At 51.9% G+C, this 23,138-nt stretch overlaps 1 protein-coding gene across 2 annotated transcripts in view; it reads left to right on the forward strand.

The window, feature by feature from the left end:
• The window catches only part of PPP1R16B (protein phosphatase 1 regulatory subunit 16B), a 67,980-nt gene that overhangs the window by 34,972 nt on the left and 9,870 nt on the right, over positions 1-23,138 (forward strand). Inside the window, exons 2-9 of one of the 2 annotated variants that reach the window (XM_035705837.2) lie at positions 9,579-9,649; positions 13,725-13,870; positions 15,939-16,042; positions 17,692-17,816; positions 20,687-20,812; positions 21,343-21,418; positions 22,088-22,217; positions 22,315-22,479. In XM_035705837.2, coding sequence (XP_035561730.1) covers positions 9,579-9,649; positions 13,725-13,870; positions 15,939-16,042; positions 17,692-17,816; positions 20,687-20,812; positions 21,343-21,418; positions 22,088-22,217; positions 22,315-22,479 — 943 coding nt within the window. Of the gene's footprint in view, positions 1-9,578; positions 9,650-13,724; positions 13,871-15,938; positions 16,043-17,691; positions 17,817-20,686; positions 20,813-21,342; positions 21,419-22,087; positions 22,218-22,310; positions 22,480-23,138 lie in introns of both variants that reach the window. The other variant, XM_035705836.2, reaches the window with a different exon arrangement.

Genomic DNA, 23,138 nt, shown 5'->3' on the forward strand with positions numbered 1-23,138 from the left:
CATTTGCATGCACGTTTTTTTTTAAAAATTGTTTATTTATTTATTCATGAAAGACACAGAGAGAAAGAGAGAGAGAGAGAGAGAGAGAGAGAGACAGGCAGAGGGAGAAGCAGGCTCCATGCAGGCAGCCTGACGTGGGACTGGATCCCGAGTCTCCAGGATCACGCCCTGGGCTGAAGGTGGCGCTAAACCGCTGAGCCACCCAGGCTGCCCATGTGCAGGTTTTTGTATGGACGTAATGTTCAACTCTTGAGTAGGTAATGGAAAGTGTGATTACTGGATTGTATGGAAAGAGTATGTTTAGTTTTGTAAGAAACCACCAGAATTTTCTGTACTATTTTGCATTCCCCCTAGCAATGGATAAGAGTTGGTTATATTTATGTGGGTCTTTATCTGGGCTCTCTGTTCTGTTCCACTGATTGATCTGTTTGTCTATTCTTTCACCCATACTGTACTATCTTGATTACTGTTGCTTTATAGTAAGTGTTGGGGTCGGGTAATGTCAGTCGTCCAACTTTGTTCTCCTTCAATGTGTTGATGGGTCTTTTGCCTCTTGATATAAACCTTAGAATCAATTTGTCAATATTCATAAAATCAGTTGCTGAGATTTTGATGGAGATTGCATTGAATCTATAGATCAGGCTGGGAAGAACGAGCACTTTGACAATATTGAATATTCCTATCCATGAACATGAAATTTCTCCATTTATTTTTCTTTTATTTCATTCGAGTTTTGTAGTTTTGCCCTAATAGATCAAAAATGCATTTTCTTAGATTTTCCAGGTATGTTTAGTTTTATCCTCTTAGAAGAAATCTTTTATTTCTTAATTCTCTCTACAAATATTTGTTGAGCTCTTACTCTAGGTACTGGATACTCTAGATAAGAAGACAGACAAGATTTGCCTGCATAGAGTTTGCAATGTAAAGGGTCTGCAGTCGCTTTTCCTGCACAGATCTAATACCAGATGTAAGTTACACATGAGCAGAGGCATCTGGGTAGCTGATATGAGTCCTTGTCAACAACTCCTGTCCGGCATGACGATGTGTCCTGGACATGGAGGTTCTAGAAAGGAAAAAATTACAGCTACATGCCTGGCATGCTCTTGGCCAGCTTGTATTCATAGATTTGAAGGTATCAGAGATGCTAAGAGAGAAACTGGCCTTTTTGTGTACGTCAAAGGATGAAAATTCACTCTGATATGGAAATGTCTGTGGCCTGGCGCCTGGGAGCCTTGTTGTCCAGAGGAAGAAGCGTAGAGGATCCTGTGGCCAGTTCAGAGGCTTGGGGAGAGACTCGGCAGGCTCTGTTTACAGCTGCAGTCATCAGATATTGACCAGGAGCCCAAACCATGTCATGGTAGCTAAAAAACTTAAGGTTCCTACTGTGCCGCACCTCCAGAACTTAAGTCTAGTAAAGACACAGACAAATTCAAACACAAATACATTACAACAATAAGCGTTTTGGAGAGGAAACAGAAAGCTCATGAGAAGGAGACCTCACCCAGCCTGGGTGGCGGCTTCACAGAGGAAGTGACATTTCAGCTGAGACATTTAACCCAAGACCTAGTTAAGAATTAACCAGGCGAAGTGAAGGCAGGAAAAGTCAGCCAGAAGGATAGCCCATGAGAAAGGCCCGGAGATTCAAGAGAGAGGGTGGTTGCATGGTCCTGGAAGGGTCTGTGGTGATTAGGAGGTAAGATGCCAGGAGAGGTGGACAGAGTTCAGGTCACACAGGGCCCTAAAGGACCAGGTGGCCGTCAGCCTCCTTATTCCTTCTCTTTATATTAAGAATTGAATGTGTACTGTGTATCAGGTGCTGTCCTAGGCACTATGGGTACAGACAAGAATGGGACGGATCCAGGCTGGCAGGGGAGTGAGTTCTCAGCAGGATGCTCAAGGTCAGCTTGGAGCCTCTTCCTCTTGTTTTTTTTTTTTTTTTTTAAATTGAGATATCACTGACATGCCACAAAATTTACCTTCCTAAAGTGTATACTTTTAGTATATTCATAGGGTTGTATTACCTATGAATAGGTAATACATATTACCTATACATACTTACATATTACTACTATCTAATTCCAGAAAATTTTTATCACCCCAAATGAACCCCTGTACCCATTAGCTGTCACACCCCAAGGCCTCTTCCCCTCGGGCCCTGGCAACAATGAATCATTTTCTATCTTTATGGATTTGCTTATCCAGGAAATTTCATATAAATGGAATCATACAATATGTGGCCTTTTGTGTCTGGCTTTTTTCACTTAATGTACTCTTTTCAAGGTTCATCCATGTTGTAGCGTGTGTCAGCATCTCTTTCTTGTGGGTGCGTAATATTCCACGATACGAATAAAGCACATTTTATTTATTTTTTCATCCATTGATGGATATCTGGGTGTTTCCACTTTAGGGCCATTATAAATAATGCTACTATAAACATTTGTGTATGAGTTTTTGTGTGGACGTTTGTGTTTATTCCTCTTGAGTGTATACCTAGGATTGGAATCACTGGATCACAGGCTATCCCTACATTTACTTTTTGAGTCACCACCAGCCTTTTTCCACAGTGGCTGCTCCATTTCACATTCCCACCAGCAATGTACGAGGATTCCGATGTCCTGTCTTCCTTGCCAACACTGTTATTTGTCTGACCCCTTTCTCCAGATGTGCTCTGGAGGGAGGCTATCTGGGGAAGAGTAAGGCCTGGCTCCTGGGGTCTGTGCCTGGGGATGTGACTTTGAGGGAAGCCTGGTCTTCTTCTCCCACCCCCCTACTGCGGCTGAGTCATTGCCCAGGATCCTGGGGTGAACTGCCTGGCAGTGGGACGGGTGACACCAGCCACTGCAGAAGTCACCATCAAATTTGACTTGAGTCTCCACCCCCAACCCCAAGCGGCTGGGCTTCCCTGGAAGCAGCTATTTCTGGCTATTTCTGCTCCAGGGAGGAGCAGTGGTGGGTGGAAAGGTTGAAATTGCTCAGTGGAGTGATTTTGGAGGCTGTGTGCATTGAGGACCCAGGACAACCTTTCCGAGAGCACTGATCCTTCTGGCATCATCGGGGGAGGGGATGGCCCCCTGCAACCCAGAAAGCACCCTGGGGAGGGGGAGAGCCAAAGAGAAGGCGGAGGCACTGGTTTGACCAGGCTGTACCTGCAGGACCCTGTGAGACCCTCAGCAAGGCAGACCTAGGCCTGAGGAAGAGGAGGAGTGGGATCCATATGCGGGTTTTCCACGGAGGGGGAACAGCTTGGGCGGGCAGCTAGCAGAAGGCCAGTGGAGTGCCTGGAATCAGGCAGGAAGGGTCTGCTTAGAATGGAGGTGCAGCAGGAAGACAGACCCAGGAAGCAAGGAAACATTGGTGTTCAGGCTCCTGTGTCAGTCCCAGCACTGCCCCCCATTTGCTACAGGACTCGGGCTCAGTGTGAACCAATGTGCCTCTGCATCTTCATCTGCAAACTGCACTAACCAGATCATGGTGATGACAATCAGTGGCCACTGTCCTTGTTCTTTTTGTTTGTTTAAGATTTTATTTATTTATTTATGAGAGACACAGAGAGAGGCAGAGGGAGAAGCAGACTCCATGTAGGGAACCCGATGCGGGACTTGATCCTAGGTCCTTAGAATCATGCCCTGAGCCGAAGGCATCGCTAAACCACTGAGCCACCCCGGCTGCCCCTGCCACTGTCCTTATTACACTGAACTGTCAGCAATGGTCTTGACTGTTCCAGCTTTTTGTCATCTCTGTGGCTCTCTCCTGCATTCACCCGACTGGTCTTCCTGCTGCCCATGTCCGCTTTCTTGGCCCTTGTTGGGCACCATTTTAGCCAAGTGGGTTATGTGTTCAGCCTCTATAGGCAGCCAGCTGGGGTTAGAAATCCTAGCTCTGGGGATCCCTGGGTGGCGCAGCGGTTTGGCGCCTGCCTTTGGCCCAGGTCGCGATCCTGGAGACCCGGGATCGAATCCCACGTCGGGCTCCCGGTGCATGGAGCCTGCTTCTCCCTCTGCCTATGTCTCTGCCTCTCTCTCTCTGTGACTATCATAAATAAATTAAAAAAAAAAAAAAAGAAATCCTAGCTCTGCTGTCCCCAGACATGCACCCTTGGGCAAGTCATTTCACCTGTTCAAGCCTGAGCCTCAGTTTTCCCATTTGTGAGTTGGGGCAGTAATAGCAGGCAGGTGATAATAGCAGGTCACCAATCCCCATCCTGGACCAGGGGGACTAATGGATGGATAGACAGAGGGCTTAACACAGTGCCCAGCACAGTTAGTGCTGGACCGTACAAAGAACAACCAGAGGTCTCAGGTCTGGGGTCCTGGGAAGACGGGGAATGACGGTGCCCTGTGCCTTGCCGGGGGATGGGCTGAAGGACTGCTACAGTCAGCTGCCCGGGCTGGCTGCATAGCCTGTAAAGGCTTAGGGAGAGAGGTTTGCTGCTTTATTTCTATGCAAAATCCATATTGTTGCTTTTTGGTTCATGAGTCACACGCCTTGTGGTGTGTCTGCAGGGCTATGCACATGTCCCCACAGTCTTGTGGCCCCCAGAACAGGCAGCTCTGTGGGGGCCCCAGGACATTCTTCCCCTCCTCTTTCCCTTCCTTCCTGTGTTCATTCGCACAATAGATACTGCTTTTGCTAATTTTTATTTTTAAATAAAAATTGTATATATTTAAGGCACACAATAGGATGTTTATATATTTATATGTGTGTGTATATATATATAGAGAGAGAAATTATTAATATAGTCAAGCTAATCAACATATTCATCTTCTTATATATAGTTACCTTTTTTTCTGAGATGTTGATCAAAGGATACAGAGTTGTAGTTATATAGGATCTAATGTACAGTATGGTGACTGCAGTTAATAATAATAATACTATGTTGACAACTAGAAATTTGCTGAGAGAATAGATTTCAGGTGTTCTTGCTACAATAGATCATTTGGAGCCCCTGCTAGGAGCCAGGCTCCCTCATGGAGCCCAAAAACCTAAACAAAGAATTATATAATTAATATATACTAATTACCCTGTAATTACAAATTGGAAGAGGTGCTGCTGTGAGGCTGATATGCAGAAATGCAAGGTACTATGGGAGAGAGCAACTCAGGCAACTCGACTGAGATTAGGGTGATCAGGAAAGGCCTCTCAGAGGAGGTGACATTTCAGCTGGAATCTGAAGTTTGAAGACGAGTTTACTGGCCCAAGAATGAGAAGACACAGGGCTCCAGGCACAGGAAACCGGGTGTGTAAAAGCCCAGAGGAGCTCAGTTTTTGTTTTGTCTCATTTTGAGTTCGGAAATGAAAGAAGCCAACGTGATTGACCCAGTCACTGAGGGATTTGGGGAGGGGCAGAGACGGGATCATGCAGTGCCTTGGAGACCGTGGAAAGGTGGGCCTTGTTGCTGAGTGCTGGGTGGAAAAGGAGGTGAGATGGGGAGGGAGGAGGCTACCCCACAAACATGATTGTGCAGGCCACATGGCCGGGTGGTGGCAGCTCAGCCCTGGAGCGCCCCCGGGCATCGTGGGTTGCCCAAGGTCTACCTGCAGTGGTTAGGCACCTCTGTCTGGCTGTCCCGGGCCAGGAGCAGGAACCACACCTGTGATGGTGTGTCACTGACCAGCTCGAGATCCAGGCTATCTGCTCTGCAGGGTGGAATGCGTCAGGTGGCCAAGAACCCCACCAGCTTATCAGCAGTGATTTCTCTCTGCAGAGGCAGCCACCACCCGCTTCCTGCTGAGATGGGCCGGTTCAGCTTCACTCACTACAGCTGGAGATGGAGGGGGAGCAGATGGCCCTGCTTGGCCCAGATTCCAGCCAGATTGCCAGGGAGGTGTGGGCGGAGGGACAGGGCTGGCGCCAGCAGCAGGAATATAGGAGAGGAGGGTGGGAGCCACCTCCTTGCCATCTTAGTGGGACCTTGCTTGTATGGGGGGCAGTGGAGACCACCTCGTTGTGGTTCTTGAACCAGCAGATGCTTGGAGCTCTCTAAAGAGAGAGGGCTCTGCCTTTTACAGCCAGGACAAGAGCTCTTGAGAAACTCAAGATGTCGATGGTTACATCTCCAGTGCCCAGCACCTGGCAGGACCAGGCAGGAGCTTAGCAGTTGTTTTTTATTTCTTTTTTTTTTTTTTTTAATAAATGATGGTAGTAGCTTTCAGGTGTTTTCTTACCTAATCCCCATGGCAACCCCACAAAGGGGCCACTGTTGTGATCCCCATTTTACAGATGAGGACACCGAGGCATAGAGAGGAGGAGTAACTTGCTTAAAGCCTCAGCTGAACAAATGTGCAAGAACAGATGGCTCTCTGACAAACTGATGGCCAAGCCTGGGAATTGGGGCTTTGGGAGTGGGGAGCTGACCTAAGTGTGGGTGGCAGCCACGTGTGGACACTGCTGGCTAGAGAGGAGAGCATGTTCCTCTTGTGTTGTGCTCCCTGAGCCCTAGTCAAGCACTGAGACACCCCGCAGCCGGGTTCCTCCATGGTGCAAGGCGCTCGGAGAGCAAGAGATGAGCCTGCAGAGGTAGGGAGACGCAACGGCTGCGTATAGCTGAGCGAGCTGCACACTGCACGACTCCAAGGCAAGCCATTCACATAGGCTGTGATGAGAACAACGCCCCCCCCCCCCAGAATTGTGCCAGGTGGCCACCTTGTAGGTGGTGCCCCACCATGCAGGACCTGGAGACCAGGGGCCAGAGAGTAAATATTTTAGGCTGTGTGGGCCACACAGTCTCTGCTGCACTACTCAACCCTGCTGTTGTAGGGTGAGAGCAGACTGTATGTAAATAAATGCACAGGATGTGTTGCAGTAAACAATACAATCTACGGGAGCAGGTTGCCTTCCAGATTCGGCCGTGTGCCGTAGTTGGCCAACCCCACGGAAGGATTGTGACCTTCATTCTGAGAGCAAGGTGGAACCACGAGAAAAATTTAAACAGGAAGTGGGAGGAGGCAAAGTCGCATTTAACTGGGCCCTGCAAAGATACAACTGTGCCCCCCACCCCACCCCACCCCCCTGCAGTGTTTCTTCTGTCCTGCGTGTAGATCCCTGAGCCTGTCTGTCTGCAGGTGGAGGCCTGGCCTGGGACCCAGGGGCTCTGATGCGTGCAGAAGCAGAGGCCACTGCTGTCACTCTCTTGTCACCCTCCTCCCCACACCAGCTGTCAGGGCTCCTGCAGTGCTGGTTCCTGCTCCGGGCCTCAGGGCCAGAGCGGAGCAGCACCGTGGCCAACAGTCTGGCCGTCAGAGTCAGAGGGTCTGATTTCCTCTGCTTGGTTCTGTGTGACGGTGACTGTCCATCTCCTCTTCCCCACAAGGGGGAAATTCCAGACAGGGACCCATGAAAGAAGGCGGTTCGCAGGACCTGGGTGCATAGGGAGGGCTCAGTGAGACGACACTATGGATGTAAGCATCCTTTCCTCGCTGAAGCAGAAGGAGGAAAGCCTGCTCGTGCTCTGGACAGTGGGGTCTTAGCTCCGGTGAGCTGTGTCTGGAGCCAGGCTCCCCACTGGAGCAGAGCACACTAAAAAGGGGCGCTTGGCTCACGCATACCAAGGGCTCTATAGAGATGGGGGTGATTTGTCACACCTCTGGGCTGAAAATAACTACTGGCCATGGGAGTAATTCCCCATCTTGGGCTCCCATGCAGCACAGAGAACACCCCGATAATTACTGCTCACAGACGCTGCTTTTGGCAGCTGGTGTTTAATGTCTGCCTCAAGGAGTGTCTTCTGGACAGGAAGCCTGGTCCACCCTCCACCGCCCACGGGGTTTGAACCCTTGCCTCATGTGAGCAGAACCTTCCCCACACCCATCCTACATGGGAACACAATGGCCACTTGTTACCCTCCCAAAGGCCACCTGCCCAGCCCAGGGCATTCCCTCTGGTCCATGGATGGGCAGGCTAGGCTTCGGCAACCAGTGACCTTGCCATAAATCTTACCCGGCCCTGAGGCCAAGACCAGATACTGGGACATCCTGGGAGTGACTGCAGGCAGTGCCACATATGCCAGATGTGAACCATGGGGGTCACCCCTGCATGGTGGTCTGATTTTCTCAGTGATGGAGAGGCTGTGTCCTTGGGCTGAGCTAGAGGGCTGCTGATTAGGTCAAGGTCCAGGAAGAGTGGCTAAGGGCTTAGCTAGCGTGTGCCAGGCTTTAGGAAAAGCACAGTCGGTGCCAGGTCGCTGTCCTGCCTTTGTGGGGAGGTGCCTTATGGCAGACAGACCCAAAGTCCCTAATTACCCAAACACTTATGTGATTTTAGTTGTGAAAGGCTATAAATGAGATGTATAGGAGCTGTGGGTGTACATAAGAGGGGGAGTGCCCTCATCTGGGGACTTTGAGCTGAGACCTAAGGGTTGAGGAGTGAGGCAGATGTGTGTGTGTGTGTGTGTGTGTGTGTGTTTGTGTGTGTGTGTGTTCACATTCATGTGCATATATGTTAGGGATGGATTTAGGAATGGGGCCGGCTGGCTGGCTGGTGGATGGGTGGATGAATGAATGGACACAAGGATAGGTGATTGACTCTTCCAGGCGGTGGGAATGGGTTATGCAAAAACTCAGAGGCCAGAAGATATAAGGTGACTCGCTGACATAAAAAACATTGTGAAAAAAAAAAAAAAAAAACATTGTGAAAGGTGATTGGAGTTTTAAAAATGAGACTGGAGAGGTAGGTCGGTAGGAGCACTGTTGAGTAAGCTGTGCACTGCACTCACTACTCCAGGGGATGCCAGTCTTGCAGATGGCAGTGTGAAGGGCACCCCCTGGATTGTATAAGAAGGAAGTCTTCAGGAGGGATCACATCACGCCAACCTTGTAGGTCTTAGGAAGGGTTTTGGACTTTGTTCCTAGAGCAGTGGAGAGCCATGGACGGTCTAATTTCATTTATAATGCCCCAAAACAACGCTGTCCAATAGAACTTTCCATGAAGATGGAAATGTTCTCTTTCTGCACTTTGTAATATGGTAGCCACGTGCAGCTATTGAGCACTTGAAATATGGGCAGAGTGACTGAGGACATGACTTTTGAATTGTTGTGGATTTATGTTTGAGAAGCTATAACAATAGCCGGATGTGGCTCGTGGTTCCATAGTGGACAGGGCAGCTCCAGAGAATCTGACCGCGTCTTCTACAGACTCCTGCCACTCCCAACCCCCAGTCAGGGGGAGGCGTCACCTCTTGCCAGAGGCTGGTGGAGGCCTCAAGGTCCCCTTCATGTGGATGTCAGTTCACACTCAACCGCGGGCTGTGGTGCCAGGAACGGGGCCTGATGAGGATGGAACCGACGGCTCGTGCCCATCCCCACTGCGCCTGAGACCTCGTCTTTCCCTCTGGCACCTGCTGTGGGTGCTGACTGAGTATTCATCCTGCGGAATGGTGGCCTTCTCACTGCCCTTCCCGGCTTGCTCCCAATTTCCCCACAGCAGCTTCCTTCTCCGTACAGAGGGGAGCTGCCCACACTTGCCTCCCGTGCCTGTTGTAAAGAGTAATCCGGACCTGGGGGAGAGTGGGTCTTACCTGGGCCCCTCACACCTGCACACCTGGTGCATGACGTCACGCTCACTCCTGTCCTCTCTGTTGCAGTACGCTACTTCCTGAAGAATAAGGTCAGCCCTGATCTGTGCAATGAGGACGGACTCACAGCCCTGCACCAGGTAAGGCCAGGCTCGCCAGGGTCCCTGGATCGCTGCTCCCCACCTGAACGCTTACCCATCTCCCTGCTCTTTCTGGTCCAGAGCCCTCAGGGAGGCAGGAGGGAAGGGAAGTCCCAGCTGCCCCATCCGAAAGGCTCTTATCTACTTGGGAAACACGTGTGTCTGTTACAAACCCGCCCGTGGAGCCCTGTGCACAGCGCACACACGGCCTCCAGGGACAGGGGGCCTTTGTCCACTGCATCCTCCCTGCCCAGCAAAAGGCCTGACAGACAAAGCAAGTTTGTTTCGAGCTTGAAGCTTACAAAGCGTGTTTATTCACACCCACCAAGGCATCCATGCACCCTGGTGTGAAAGGTGATTGACGGGGAGGCCATGTGACCCACCTTGGGTCACCTACTCTGATCTGTGGCCATGAACCAGGTGCTGTCATGGCACACACCCTCCCCGGGGCGGTGCGATGGGCTAGCCTCCCCTGCTCCCACCTTGACCAGAGACGGGCTGCTCTGGCTGTCACCTCTCAGCTGGACGCTGGGAGAGCCTCCTAGCTGGTCCCCAGCGTTCAGTTGCCCTGCCATGTTTCATTCTTCACGCAGTGGCCGCACGGGTGCTAAGGTCAAAGTCTGATGTTACTCCAAGGACTCTGTGTCTCCCCACAAGGCCCCTCGAGGCCTGGCCCCTGACCAGCTCTCCATGCTTCCTGGCTTTTCTGTTCCTTCCACACACTGGCTCCTCCCCACCGCATTTCTCACGGCATGTGGGTCTGTGCCCTCGTTAGTCCTAGTTGGCGGCAAGAGCCTGAGAGCCTCGCTCTTACAGAGTGCTCTTTCCTTCTGAGCACCCCTCCGGTACCATCTTAGCCATTAGTGTGACCATTTGATGTTGACCTCCCTCTGCCCAGACTCAGCCACGTGAGGGCAGAGCCCAGGTCTCTTGCTCCATTGGTATGTCCTAGAATCTTTCCCCATACTGGCATACAGTGGGTGCTCAATATGTGCATGCTGACTAAATGAACGCAAGGAAGCCTCCCTGTGCCCTGGCCCGTTTCTGAGCAGGTGGACTTGAATGCAACCTGGCCAGGCTGCCAGACCCCTGAGCTGGTGAGAGCCTCTCTCTGTCCCCAGGACAAGGGCAGGAAGGGATGATGATGACTGGCCACTGCCCCTACCCAGGAGCCCCAGGAGCAAGCCCCACCCCTAGCCATCAGCCCAGTGGCTTCCTATGTGTCCTTTAGGCTGCTTTTCCTGTCCGCAGGGCTTCCCACGTCCACTAATTCTAGCTGTGTGATCTTGGGCAAGTTACCTAAGCTCTCTGTGCCTCACTTTCCTCACCTGTAAAATCAGAATAACAAGTACCCACCTCACTGGGTGGTTGTGAGGGTTAAGTGAAGGCACATAACAGCCCTTCAGGCATCTCCTGACCCTGCAGAAGTATTAGATGGCGTTGTCATTATTAAAATTCGTCAATTGTTGGCGTCTGCTCAGAGCCACTCCACTTCTGTGAAGTGTGGGTTGATCCTCACAACAGCCCTTTGAAATATCATTATCCCCATTTTACAGCTCAGGAAACCGAGGCTCAGGTTGGCACTGTCTGGTAGACTGTTCTCTGATGGCGGGTTGTCCTGTGCGTCTGCAGGGTGCCGGATGGCAGCCCCTAGCCTCATGGGGCTTGGAATATTATTCTGAGGAGTCAATGAGGCAATTCGTGGCCAAAGGTTAGCAAGGGGGGGCTTCCCAGTGGCTCCCCAAAAAGCACTGGCAGCAGTTACTGATAACGTGACAGGCTATTACGGCTGCTGCCCGGCAGTCATGGTCATTACTGTTGTCACCGCAGCTCCATACAACAAAGGAGCACATTGAGAAGCCATCACAGGCCTGGCAAAGGAGTGTGGCTTTTCTCTTCTCGGCAGCAGGGAGTCTTTGGGGTTTGTAAACTGAGACTGATGGGTTGGGGAGGGAGCCCTCTGGGTGGAGGGCGTGGGCAGGGGAGTGCCAGGGACTCGGGGAGAGATGGGGGGCAGAGATGCGGGAGACGGACGGAATCCTTGCCCTGCTAGATTGGATGTGGGAAGTGAGGGGGCGGGACGAGTCATCCAACGGCAGGTGCCATTTCCCACCTTGGGGAACGTGGGGGAGGAGGCCTGCCCACTCCACCACCTACCACCCCAGCGTGCACCCCACTTTAAGGCTGGTCCAGTCCCTCGGCATCCCTCTCACAAGACTGCAATTCTGGGCGCACAGTCCCCTCCCTTTCAACCTCAGCTCCCTCCCCCATCCTCACGTCTTCTGCTGCGCTAAGGGTCCCCTGCCTGCAGGGGCTGAGCTGCTTCTCCTACGGACAGGGGCTCCTCAGACCCACCTCCCAGCCAGCCTGGAGCCCCTGGCCGGTCCCCACCGCCTCACTCCAGTGCTTTTGGCGCCCTCTGCTGGCCATCCTGTGCCACTGCATGGTTCTCTCAACCACCTGAGACCGCGCCAGGCTTCCTTGGGTCACCTGAACCCCACCTTTCTGGAGAGATGCCCTCAGATCCAGCCAGCCCCACACCAACTGGAGCAGAAAGAGAACCTGGGTCTCTAGCATCATCTGTGCAAACATCTGCTTCTTTCCCACATGTCCTTCTGGTACTGAGCCATTGGCTCTGCTGGGGATGGGGTTGGGCCTCATGGCCCTTTATCTAGGGCCGGGGCTCCCAAAGGTGCCTCTGATTCTTCTTCTTCTTTTTTTTAAAGATTTTATTTATTTATACTTGAGAGATAGAGAGAGGCAGAGACACAGGCAGAGGGAGAAGCAGGCTCCATGCAGGGAGCCCGACGTGGGACTTGATCCCGGGTCCCCAGGATTACAACCTGGGCCGAAGGCAGGCACCAAACCGCTGAGCCACTCGGGCTGCCCCTCTGACTCTTCTTCTGGCATCCAGTCACTTCTCCCCATGCCCACAGATTCTCCCGTAGGCTCGGCCACCACCATCTCTTAACTGGATGATTTCAACATAGCTTGTCACTGTCCCTCTCCTCCCCCAAAAGTGCTCACACACAGTCTGTTCTCCACATGCACCCAGAGGAAAGATTAAAAAAAAAAAAAAGACAAACCAAGTCTGATTATGTTACTCTGAATATAATTCTGCAATGTCTCCCATTGCACGAGGACCAAGCCCTTAACTGGATGGGCAGCACTGAGCACAGATCCCTGCGTTGTCCTCTTCTGGCTTCCCCATCCTGCTCTATAAAGTGACTCCCTGTCTTCCTCTTCTGTCCTCGCCTTTCTCTCCCATGGCCCTGGCTTGAGGTCCCTCTGTCCCCTTAGAGTCTTTGATTCACTGTCCTAGGAGTGTGAGGGCTCCAGTGGTTGCCAGAGCTCTCTGTCTCTGGGGGGCTGTAGATGAGCCTTCCCTCTCACCAGGGCTGACCTGTCTGTGGACAGGTGGGTGCACAGACACGGCTGTGTCCTTTCAGGGGCTCTATCAGGGTCCCCACAGCCCTGATGTGGAGATGGGTTGTTTGAGGAGGAGGCTTGGTTACTTGGGGGCTTCCCCAAGGACTGAACTCCCGGGTCATAAGTCTCCAAGTTGGGGGTGTCAGACTGTGCCCTAGGGCCACACCTTGGAGGTTCCTGCCAAGTAGAGGGACTCCCCCCAACAGCCCCCTCATCCCACCAACACCCACTCCTGCTCCAGCCCGAGCAGCCCTCCTTGAGCTCATTTGTTCTCTAAGTTAGAGTTGTCCGTACAATTTTGTTTGAAGAAAAGTCCTCAGGAATTAAAAAAGAAGATTTTGAAGCCTCATTCAAAATTTTGTTTCATTTCACCAGCACTCGCAAAGCATTTTATTGCTGCCCCTCATGTTTTTTCTGTCTCACTTACATTTTTATCTCGAGTATTATTAACTTACTCATGGGGAAACTGAGGCTTAGAAAGGTTATGTGGCTTGCCCCAGGTCACATGGTATGTAAGTCATGCAGCTGGATTCAGACTCAGACAGTTTGGCTCCACTGTCCTTCTTGTGGCATGTTCCCACGGGGGCCGGGGCCTCTGCCGACACTGACCCTGCCTGTGTCCCCCCTGTTGCCCCCCCCCCCACAGTGCTGCATCGACAACTTTGAGGAGATTGTCAAGCTGCTGCTGTCCCACGGTGCCAACGTGAATGCCAAGGACAACGAGCTGTGGACGCCCCTGCATGCGGCGGCCACCTGCGGCCACATCAACCTGGTGAAAATCCTCGTTCAGTAGTACGTGGCCCTCTCTCCCCCAGGGGCGCCCCGCTCAGCCTTTGGTGGTCCTCAGCTGGTCTTGTTTTGTCTCTGCCTTCCCTCCCCCTCCTCTCTTCTTTTCCCCTTGGTGCCACTTCCTCTGCCTCTGGTGGTGTGTGCTGTCTCTCTTTCTCCCCACACCCTCCCTCTGCCTCTGTCTCTGTTTCTCTCTCACCTCCTCTGTCCCCTCCCTTGTCCCGTTCCCTTCCTCCCTCCATCTCTGTGTGCCTCTCCCACTCTGCCTCTCTTCATTCTGTGTCCCTTTCATGCTGTTTTCCCCAGAATATTAATTCTGACCACCCTGGTGTTGCGGGGATGATCCTCATTGGTCTTGGTGTGCAATCCCTTTGATGTACTGTCACGTTGAATTTGTTGGGGTTTTGTAGAGGACTTTTGCATCCACATTCATGAGGGATGTGGGTCTGTAGATCATTTCCCGCAGGGGCTTGGTCTGGTTTTGAATCAGGGTCGCTGTCTCCTTTTCTAAATCTCTTTTTCTTTGTGTCTGTGAATCCCTGAGTCTATACTCATCTCCTCTACTCTCTTTACATCGTGTTGAAATTTTTGGTTTCTTTTACTATTAAGAAAAAAAAAAAAAAGGCAGGCATACTTCCTTGGCCTCGCCTCCCAAATGCTGTCTACATGCGTTTCCTGCTTTCAGGAGCACCGGGTAGCAATGTTTTTACTAGGAATAAGGCCATTTCTGTCTCTGCCATTCTGATGGGCCTTCCTGCCCTGGAATTACTTCCAGGCTGCTTTGGTTCTGTAAACACATAGAAAAGGCAACATTCAATTTTCAGTGTGTTCGATCGAATTCCTCTGATAATTGGTGAGCACTTGAGCTGGGCACTGGGCACTCAGGGATGCAAAAGTCCTAAGGAATCAGGCAGGAAATGGGGTGATTTCAGTACTAGTATGAGACAGAGTGGGTCCTGGGAGGCCATGGAGAGCATCTGAGTGCAGGGTCAGTCAGGTAGAGTGGCTGAGGGCAGGCGACCTTTTGCAGAGGTCTTGGCAGAGCAGCAGGGGCTGGAGGGTGGGGGAGGGCGACGGAGGCGATAATACTGCTGCCCTGGCTCAGAGCGGTGGATTAGCTTGCCCAAGGGCACCTGGGAGCATGGAGAGGTCTCAGTGGAGGGCCTGAGGACTGACGGCTGGCCCATGGCCGCACCTCTGATGAGAACCTGGTTGTGGCTCAATCTGGCAGGAACATCAGGTGGTCACAGCCTGATCGGTGATGGTGCCCAGAGGGAAAGGGAGTGGTGCCAGCCTGGTGCAGTGGATTCCCAGCGCTGGCCTGTTCTAGGATGCTGTGGGGCGTGGGGCGTGGGTTCAAAATACACAATCCCAGCCCCACCCCCAGAGACTGTTTCAGGAGGGCTGGAGTGCAGTCCAGGGAGCAGCTCTCTATTTCAGTGATGCCTGGGGAATTCTGCAGGGCATCCTAGGACCACACATGGGAACCACTGGGCCAAAAAATCAGGTCCAGCCAGGGAGCCCCAAGTCTGTCCTGTCCCTGTCCAGTCAGTCTTTCGGGAAGGGACTTGGAGACGGTGCAGGGAGAGCTGAAGATGTTCTGCAACTGGACAAAGATTGAAATAGAGCCAGATTTGGCCCTTGACTCTCCCATGTCCTCGCTGTGTGACCTTGGACAAGAGACTGAACTTGTCTGAGTCTTCGTTTCCTCTTGAGTGAGATGGGCCAACAGGAACAACCCGAAAGGACTAGCATGAAGATTAAAGAAGATGATGTGTGTATAAGGCTATTCGTGTTATTTGGATTAGTGTCACCAGGGGGGACGTTGACATTTGTCCCCAAGTGCCTGCCTGCTGGCCCAACAAAGCAGGAAGCTCGGGGAGGTCTGCTGGGACAGCTTCCTGGGAGAAGCTGAATCCTGAAGCTGCCGTCCCGGGGTCCCCAGGGAGGCGGCAGGGTTGGGGGCACTAGGGTGCACAGTGGGGCTGCGAGTGAGAGGATGGAGGGCAGAGGCAGCCAGACCAACCCCTGCCGCTCCTCCCCGGCCCTCACTGTAACCCTCTCTCTGCAGTGGGGCCGACTTACTTGCTGTCAACTCAGACGGGAACATGCCATATGACCTCTGCGAGGATGAGCCCACCCTGGATGTCATCGAGACGTGCATGGCCTACCAGGGTAAGGGCAGGGCGGCATGCCGTGACGTGGGTACAGGTGCACGAGTGAGCTGGCTACGTGCTCGCTTCCTGCCCAGCGCTTAGGTAATGGGACGGGTCCTCACCATTATTGTTATCCCGGTGATTAGCAAGATGAGGACACAAAAGGACCCTGGAAAGCCATGCTGTGCAGAAGGGAGGCATTGTTCTCCTCTGTGTCACCCACACACACGGGCGGCCTCAGCTGGCCCTGTCTCCTCTTCGTCAGCTGTGACAATCCAATTCAATAAACATTCACAAGAAAGATATATTCCCATTTGGGAAAATAATCAAGAGTCAAGAACATTTGCGGGTGCCCGCTCCGTGCCAGGCACCATGCTGGCTGCCAGGGGCCGGGGTAAACAAGCTGTGGGCTGTTCTCAGCTCACAAATGAGCTTCAGAGAGGAAACAAATGTAGCAGAGACCTGCCTGCCCCCACCACCATGGGTACCTATTTCTGAAGGTCTCCCCAGAAAGACATCTCAAATCCAGACCCTTGCCTGCAGTCTGAGGACCAGCCGGGACCCTGCCCTCGAGTTCCTTCCCGGGCCGCTGTGATAACCACCAGGTGGCCTCTCCATTCCCCGGGGCCCCGGGCGCTGCGTGTTCATCTTCTGCAGACATTCTTCGTTTTCGTACGAATCTGGTGAATCTCTGGGCCCCTCTTTAGGGACCGTGTTTTTAAGTGCGGTTTTCACAATCACAGAGTATAAAGAAAACCAATTGTATTAAAATATAGCGACCCTGGCATTTCTAAATGTGTTTCGTAGAAACTTTTTAAATTCACGAAGTAGCAAGATAACATGAAAATACGTGCGGTTTCTGTTGGTGACAGAGCCACAGGCATTGCTGGTTCTGCCGTGGGTTTTACCTACGTCCTCATAGAAGGTAATGCTATTTTCAGTTCAAGGTTAGTGAGAATGAACACATGTAATTTTTTTTCTCCTTTCAAGTTTACAGACCTCCCCCAAATTCTGTCCCAGAATGTTTGATCTAATGGACCATTGTACAGAACATGTCACTTTTGCCTCCTTAAATACCATTTAGTAGCTGCCGGTAACATTTAGACTTTTAGCCAGAGATTCAGGCTATAGAATGTCGGGGTCCGTCCACCTCAGTTTACTTAACTTGCCATTCAAAAGTTTTATACTTGTTCATTCATTCATTCCCATAATGGAAAATCATGAAGCATTGTGCCCTCTGCTGCGGACACAGCCACGGGATGAGGGGAACTAACAGGGCCCCTGGTCAGATAGGTGGTCGGGGAGGTCAGCGAGGGCGGTGATCCCTGCCACACCTGCAGCATGAAGCAGAGCCAGCCATTTGAGCGGTTGGAGGCAGGCAGGTGGATGGTAGGGACTTCTGGTGCAGAGGAACAGCATATGTAACAGCAACCAATACTGTTGTAGAGCTTCCTGGGCGCCAGGCAGGAATGGCCCTTGTTCTGTGGGCCAGTGTGCGGTGTTTGTGTTCGCTGGATCTGGGAGATAAGAACCTATGGGCATGGCAGCGACTCCCTTGCCCGGTGGACCCTGGGGACAGGAGCTGTGCCCTGCCCATCTGCCCTGCTACTCCTCCCTGCATGGGGCCTAGGCCTGGGGTGCTGACTCAGTCCCCCCTTCCCTCCACAGGCATCACCCAAGAGAAAATCAATGAGATGCGGGCGGCTCCTGAGCAGCAGATGATTGCAGACATCCACTGTATGATCGCGGCGGGCCAAGACCTTGACTGGATAGATGCCCAGGGCGCCACACTGGTGAGCAGACGGGCCAGGCGGGGTTGGGGCTGCGGGGTCAGTACCAGAACCAAAACCAGCTGAGGCTGACATGGGCCAGCACTTGGTGGAAATTAAGCTTATACCGTTGGGGCCCATCCGTGGCCTTGAACTTCCTCCAGACTTGCTTTGGGGCCACGGTTGGCCCTGGAATGTGGAGAATTAACAGAGCAGGGCTCAGCCTCTTTGAGAATCTGGCCAGTCTCAGCTGGGGCGGAGAGTCGGGAGCCCTGTTGTCCACCAGCTCTGTCTCCCGGCTCCTCCACCTCACGTTCCAGATGTCCATCTGAGCTCATTATGTTGGCCCCCTCCAGTGGGGTCTCCCATGTATGCAAAGACTGGAGCCACCATCCATCCACTTGCCTGTGCCATCTTGCTTTGCACCTTCCATTCATTCCCCTGCCTTAGGATCTCTTTTCCCACCCCTCCTCCCTGCCTCAGCAGCTTCCCTGAATCTCACCACAACAGCCTCTCTGGGTTCTTTGATGCCCGAGTCCAGACACCGCCAGTCATCCATCCATCCATCCATCGGTTCATTCATCCATCCAGTCACACACACACCTGTGTGCCACATGCTTCCCTAGACCCTGGAGATAGAGAACAATGGAACCCTCTTCTCTCTCAGGTCTGCCCGATTGGCTCCACTCATCCTTTCAGCTCAAGTGCGAGGGATGGGAAACTTTGACCTCTCTTCGTAGACTCTCGTAGCACAATGCAGCCCAGTTATTGGGGAGGGTCTGCTTTTGATGCTCTAAACTGAAAACAGGAACATGGGCTTCAAAGGCCCATGTACTGCACCCCCATCTTCCCGCCGATGGCTGGGCCCTGGCCTAGGCTTGGGGTCCATGCTAGTCATGAGCACTTTTGAGTCTCAGAATCTTGAGCTTACTTGGTAGGGCTCAGCAGTACGAAGATCCCTCATAGCCCCTGGGGCCTGATCTGGTGGCCCAGGTGTCATAACTGGGCTTCTCAGACCATCTGGTTTCTGAGCTCCACCCTCTGTCTCATGCCCTTTTCTATTAACTGGGTCCCTGCTGAGCCCAGCACCCAAAGATAGGGTCACGTAGTGAGACTGAACACTATAGTATGAGGGCAAAGCCCGGCTGTCCCTGGGCATGGCCCACCCTGGCTGGAGCTCCTTTAGGTCTGTGGCTGGGCCCTCCAGACACATGGCTGGCCCTCTTGGAATGAGGCTAGCCACAGGGTGGCCTATATCACATGGGCCAGGCCCATATGAAGTCTCAGGTCATCCCAGTAGAGTGGGAATACTAATAGTCCCTTCCTCACTGAATGGAGGAATGAATGAGATTTTGCATGTAGGTGCTTGGTATGGATTCTCTAAATTCTCAGTAGATATTAGTGATTCACATTATTATTATTAATGAAATCACTGTCCCAGTCATGCCTTTTTATTCCCAGCCAAGTATGAGGCCGTACAGTTTGTAATGTCTGGCTGGCCCTGCCAGGTGTCATCCTCCACAATTGGAAAACATCACACATTTATAAATCAGATGATTATTTTAATTTTCATGGATGCCTGTACCAGATCACACCCCAGGCTTATTCTGCAAATTGAAAAATAAAGGAGAAACCTCTGTTTGCCAGGACCTTATAGCAACTTTAGCCTAGAACAAGCCAGCATCTGACCATCAAGGCTGTGTCTTGAGGCCATGCCTTCTCTGTCCCACTGCCTGGAGCTTGGTTGCCCCAGACCTCAACCCCCTGCCCAGAGCTCTCTGGTTTCCTCCCAGCCAGCCTTCTGCTGGCCTCCGTGGGCTCTCACCTCTGCCTCCCACCTCGGCTGGGCAGTTGGTTTCTCTTTACCTTGTCTCCTTACTCCTTCACATGGTCCCATGGTGTACCTTGTCATCACTCACGACTCTGAGAATGTTGATCACAAACTGAGGGTCTGTCATGTGCTAAATGCTTTGTGGACTTTCTGGAGATCAAGCAGATGGGACAAGTGAGGTCCGCAGGGTGGGGTCCCATCACCAGAGGCCTGGAATGGTTTCAGGTAGAGGAGTTGTGGCCTCAACATGAGACTTTCCTTTATTGGAGGTACTGGTTGCCAATTGTGTAATGAATGACCCCAAACTTAGCCTCTTGAAGCAATAATAATTATTTATTATCTCACCTGGTTTTCTGTGGTTAGGGAATTGAGAACAGCTTAGCTGGGTGGCTCTGGCTTAGGGTCTCTCATGAGGCTGCAGACATCTGAAGACTTGACCAAGACTGGAAGACCCACTTCCAAAATGGTGCTCTCACATGGCTGGCCAGTTAGTGCTGGCTATCAGCAGGAGGCCTCAGTGTTTCACCTCCTTACGGGCTCTCCTTAGAGCTGCTGAAGGGTCTATACTACACGACAGCCACTTTATTCTAGAGTGATTGATCCAAGAGAGCAAAAGTTAGAAGCAGTGATGCCTCTAATGACCTCACCTCAGAAATCATACACCACCACTTCACAATGTCCTACTTGTTAGAACTGAGTCACTTGTTCTGGCCCACACTCAAGGCAAGAGGAATTAAACTTCATCTTTAAGGGAAGTATGTCAAAGAATTTGTAGACATTTTGAAACCACCGCATCGGGCCTCTGAAACCCCTTCCTCAGAGCTCAGCACACAGTAGGGACTCAGTAAATGCCGTTGCTCTAGCCACAGGGGCTCTCAGGCCAACCACAGGATGAAGAGTGGTCTTAATAATACTTTGCAACGTGGCTGAATTTCTCCCTCATTCTATCCCATTCTCCTATCCCTGGGAATGAGCTGGGATTTGGGTTGGGAAGAGGGCTGTCCCACTTACAGAAGTGGGACTGGTGCCCATAGGGAATGCTCACTTTCCCCCTGTCCTTCAGCTGCACATAGCTGGAGCCAATGGATACCTGCGGGCAGCTGAGCTCCTCCTGGACCATGGGGTGCGCGTGGACGTGAAAGACTGGGATGGCTGGGAGCCTCTGCATGCGGCTGCCTTCTGGGGACAGGTAACTCTCAGCAGTGGGGTGGTGAGGGTGGGCAGGTGGGACGCACCCACTGTGCTTTGGGCTGGCAGTGGTTCACAAGACCCACTTAAGGTGTGCACTACAGCTAGTTTGTGGGACCGGAAAAGACCTAGAAAGTTTATAAAAACATTTAAGAAGTTGTATCCTAAGAAGATAATAATCACATTTGCCAAATTAGAAAATTCTGTACATTCCTGATAAGCAGTTTCTCCCTTCATTCCCCAGATATAAAAGTCTGATTGCAGCTTTTTTAGCCCCTTCTTAGATACCTGGCAGCTCTAGATTTACAGCTGACTCCTTCTACTATCCCTTGGCATGATCCAGGCATGCTGGAGGAGGTGTCAAGTCCATTGTGTTGCCAGTATTCCTGGCTTCAGGGTGCAGCGCCTTCCTTGGGAACTGGCTTTGCCTCATCATTCTTTATGCCATATGCCGAGAAACCTTGGGCACTCTCTCTACCTCCTAGGCTTTTTGAGCCCAGGGGGAATATGGGCTTCTTCCTGTTGTTGCAGATGCAGATGGCAGAGCTATTGGTGTCCCATGGGGCCAGTCTCAGTGCTAGGACATCCATGGATGAGATGCCAATAGGTAAGTCCAGCATCAAACCTAGTTACACATAGGTACTCATTAATTATTTGGTGAATAGTGTGATGATAGTTGGCCAGATGGTATATTGGTGGGTGGATGGGTCAAAGGATGAATGAATAAATTAATGAAGGGTAGATTAACGTACAGATGGACAGCTGGATGGATGGATAGATAAATGTATGGATGGGTAGATGGATGGATCAGTGAATGGGGGAGGATAGGGGATGAGTCTATGGATGGATGGTTGGGTCAGTGAGTAGGTGGATAGATGACTGGAGGGATTGGATGGATTGAGTGGGTAGGTATATATGATTTGAAATATATATAGAAGTTTTGGCTTGGGTGACACAGAGCATCTGCTTGTTTCTTTTGATACTTCTTATATCACTGACTCCCATTGGAAACTACTGGAGGTGGATGGATCTTTTTGTCATAGCTGAGAGCCTTAGGAGCTGAGACTGTATAGATTCCAGGCTTCCTGTTCTTATTCTCTAAGGATTGGGGTGGCCCAGAAAGTGAGGCCGGCATTGTTTACTGCCCTCCTTGGATGCCCCCAAATATGCTGGGAGTTTTCAATGCATGGGGGTGGCAGCTCCTGTAGCCTGGAGGGCCCTTGGGGGCCACTGGCCCCTGCACTGCTCCCCACAACAGCCTCCTCTACCCCTTCAGACCTGTGTGAGGAGGAGGAATTCAAAGTCTTGCTGTTGGAGCTCAAACACAAGCATGACGTGATCATGAAGTCGCAGCTGAGACACAAGTCATCCTTGAGCCGGAGGACATCTAGTGCAGGGAGCCGTGGGTGAGTCAGGGCAGACCGGCCGTGGTCCCCGCGGGGTGCTCCTACCTGTGGTCCCCTGGGCACAGCCCTCCAGCACCTCCTCTCTCCCCTCAGGAAGGTGGTGCGTCGAGCCAGCCTGTCGGACAGGACCAACCTGTACAGGAAAGAGTATGAGGGAGAGGCCATCCTGTGGCAGCAGCGGAGCACCGCAGAGGACCAGCGAACCTCCACCTACAACGGAGATGTCAGGGAGCCCAGGACAGACCAAGAGAATAAGGACCCAGTGAGTGGCTTGGCGCCCTGCCTCAGTGCCAGCTGAGGACTTGGGAGGAGGACATGGCCCCTGCCTGGTCTTGACCTCTTCATCTCGGAGCCTTCAGAGGGCGGGTAGCTGGGCAGCACCCTTACACCAGCTGGATCTCCATTGATGCTGGTGGCTCCCATGGTTAATGAGGCAGTCCTGGGGGTGTGGGAGTCAGAGCTGGGAGCTTTGGCACCCCATATGGTCTCATAACGGACAGGAAGTAACTGCCAAATCTGGTTCTGGGCTTCCCAGAAGAGAGGTTCGGTACAGCAGCCACCCTGGGCACTAAAGGCACTGAACTTTTTTTTGAGGGAGATGGGGAACAGAACATGACGTTGAGAATTGTGTACATCTGGTTGGAAAAACTTTTTTTGAAAAACGGAGTAGGGTATTGATAGGGGCTCTAAGAAACCAGGTCCAGTGGTAGCCAGTGGTCTGGGCCTTGGACTGCTTTCTTAGGGGGATGCTGTGTTGGTTTCCGAGGACCGCTGTATCGCATTACCACAAACTCAGTGGCTCAGAACAGAAGTTCTGGAGTTCTGGAGGCCAGAAGTCTAAAATCAACGTGTCACCAGGGTTGCTTTCTTCTGGGGGCTCTGAAAGGGAATCTGTGCCAGGCATCTCCCCCAGTTCCCATG

Source organism: Canis lupus, chromosome 24, assembly GCF_003254725.2.
Source record: "Canis lupus dingo isolate Sandy chromosome 24, ASM325472v2, whole genome shotgun sequence".
In the NCBI taxonomy this organism is placed as follows: Eukaryota; Metazoa; Chordata; class Mammalia; order Carnivora; family Canidae; genus Canis; species Canis lupus.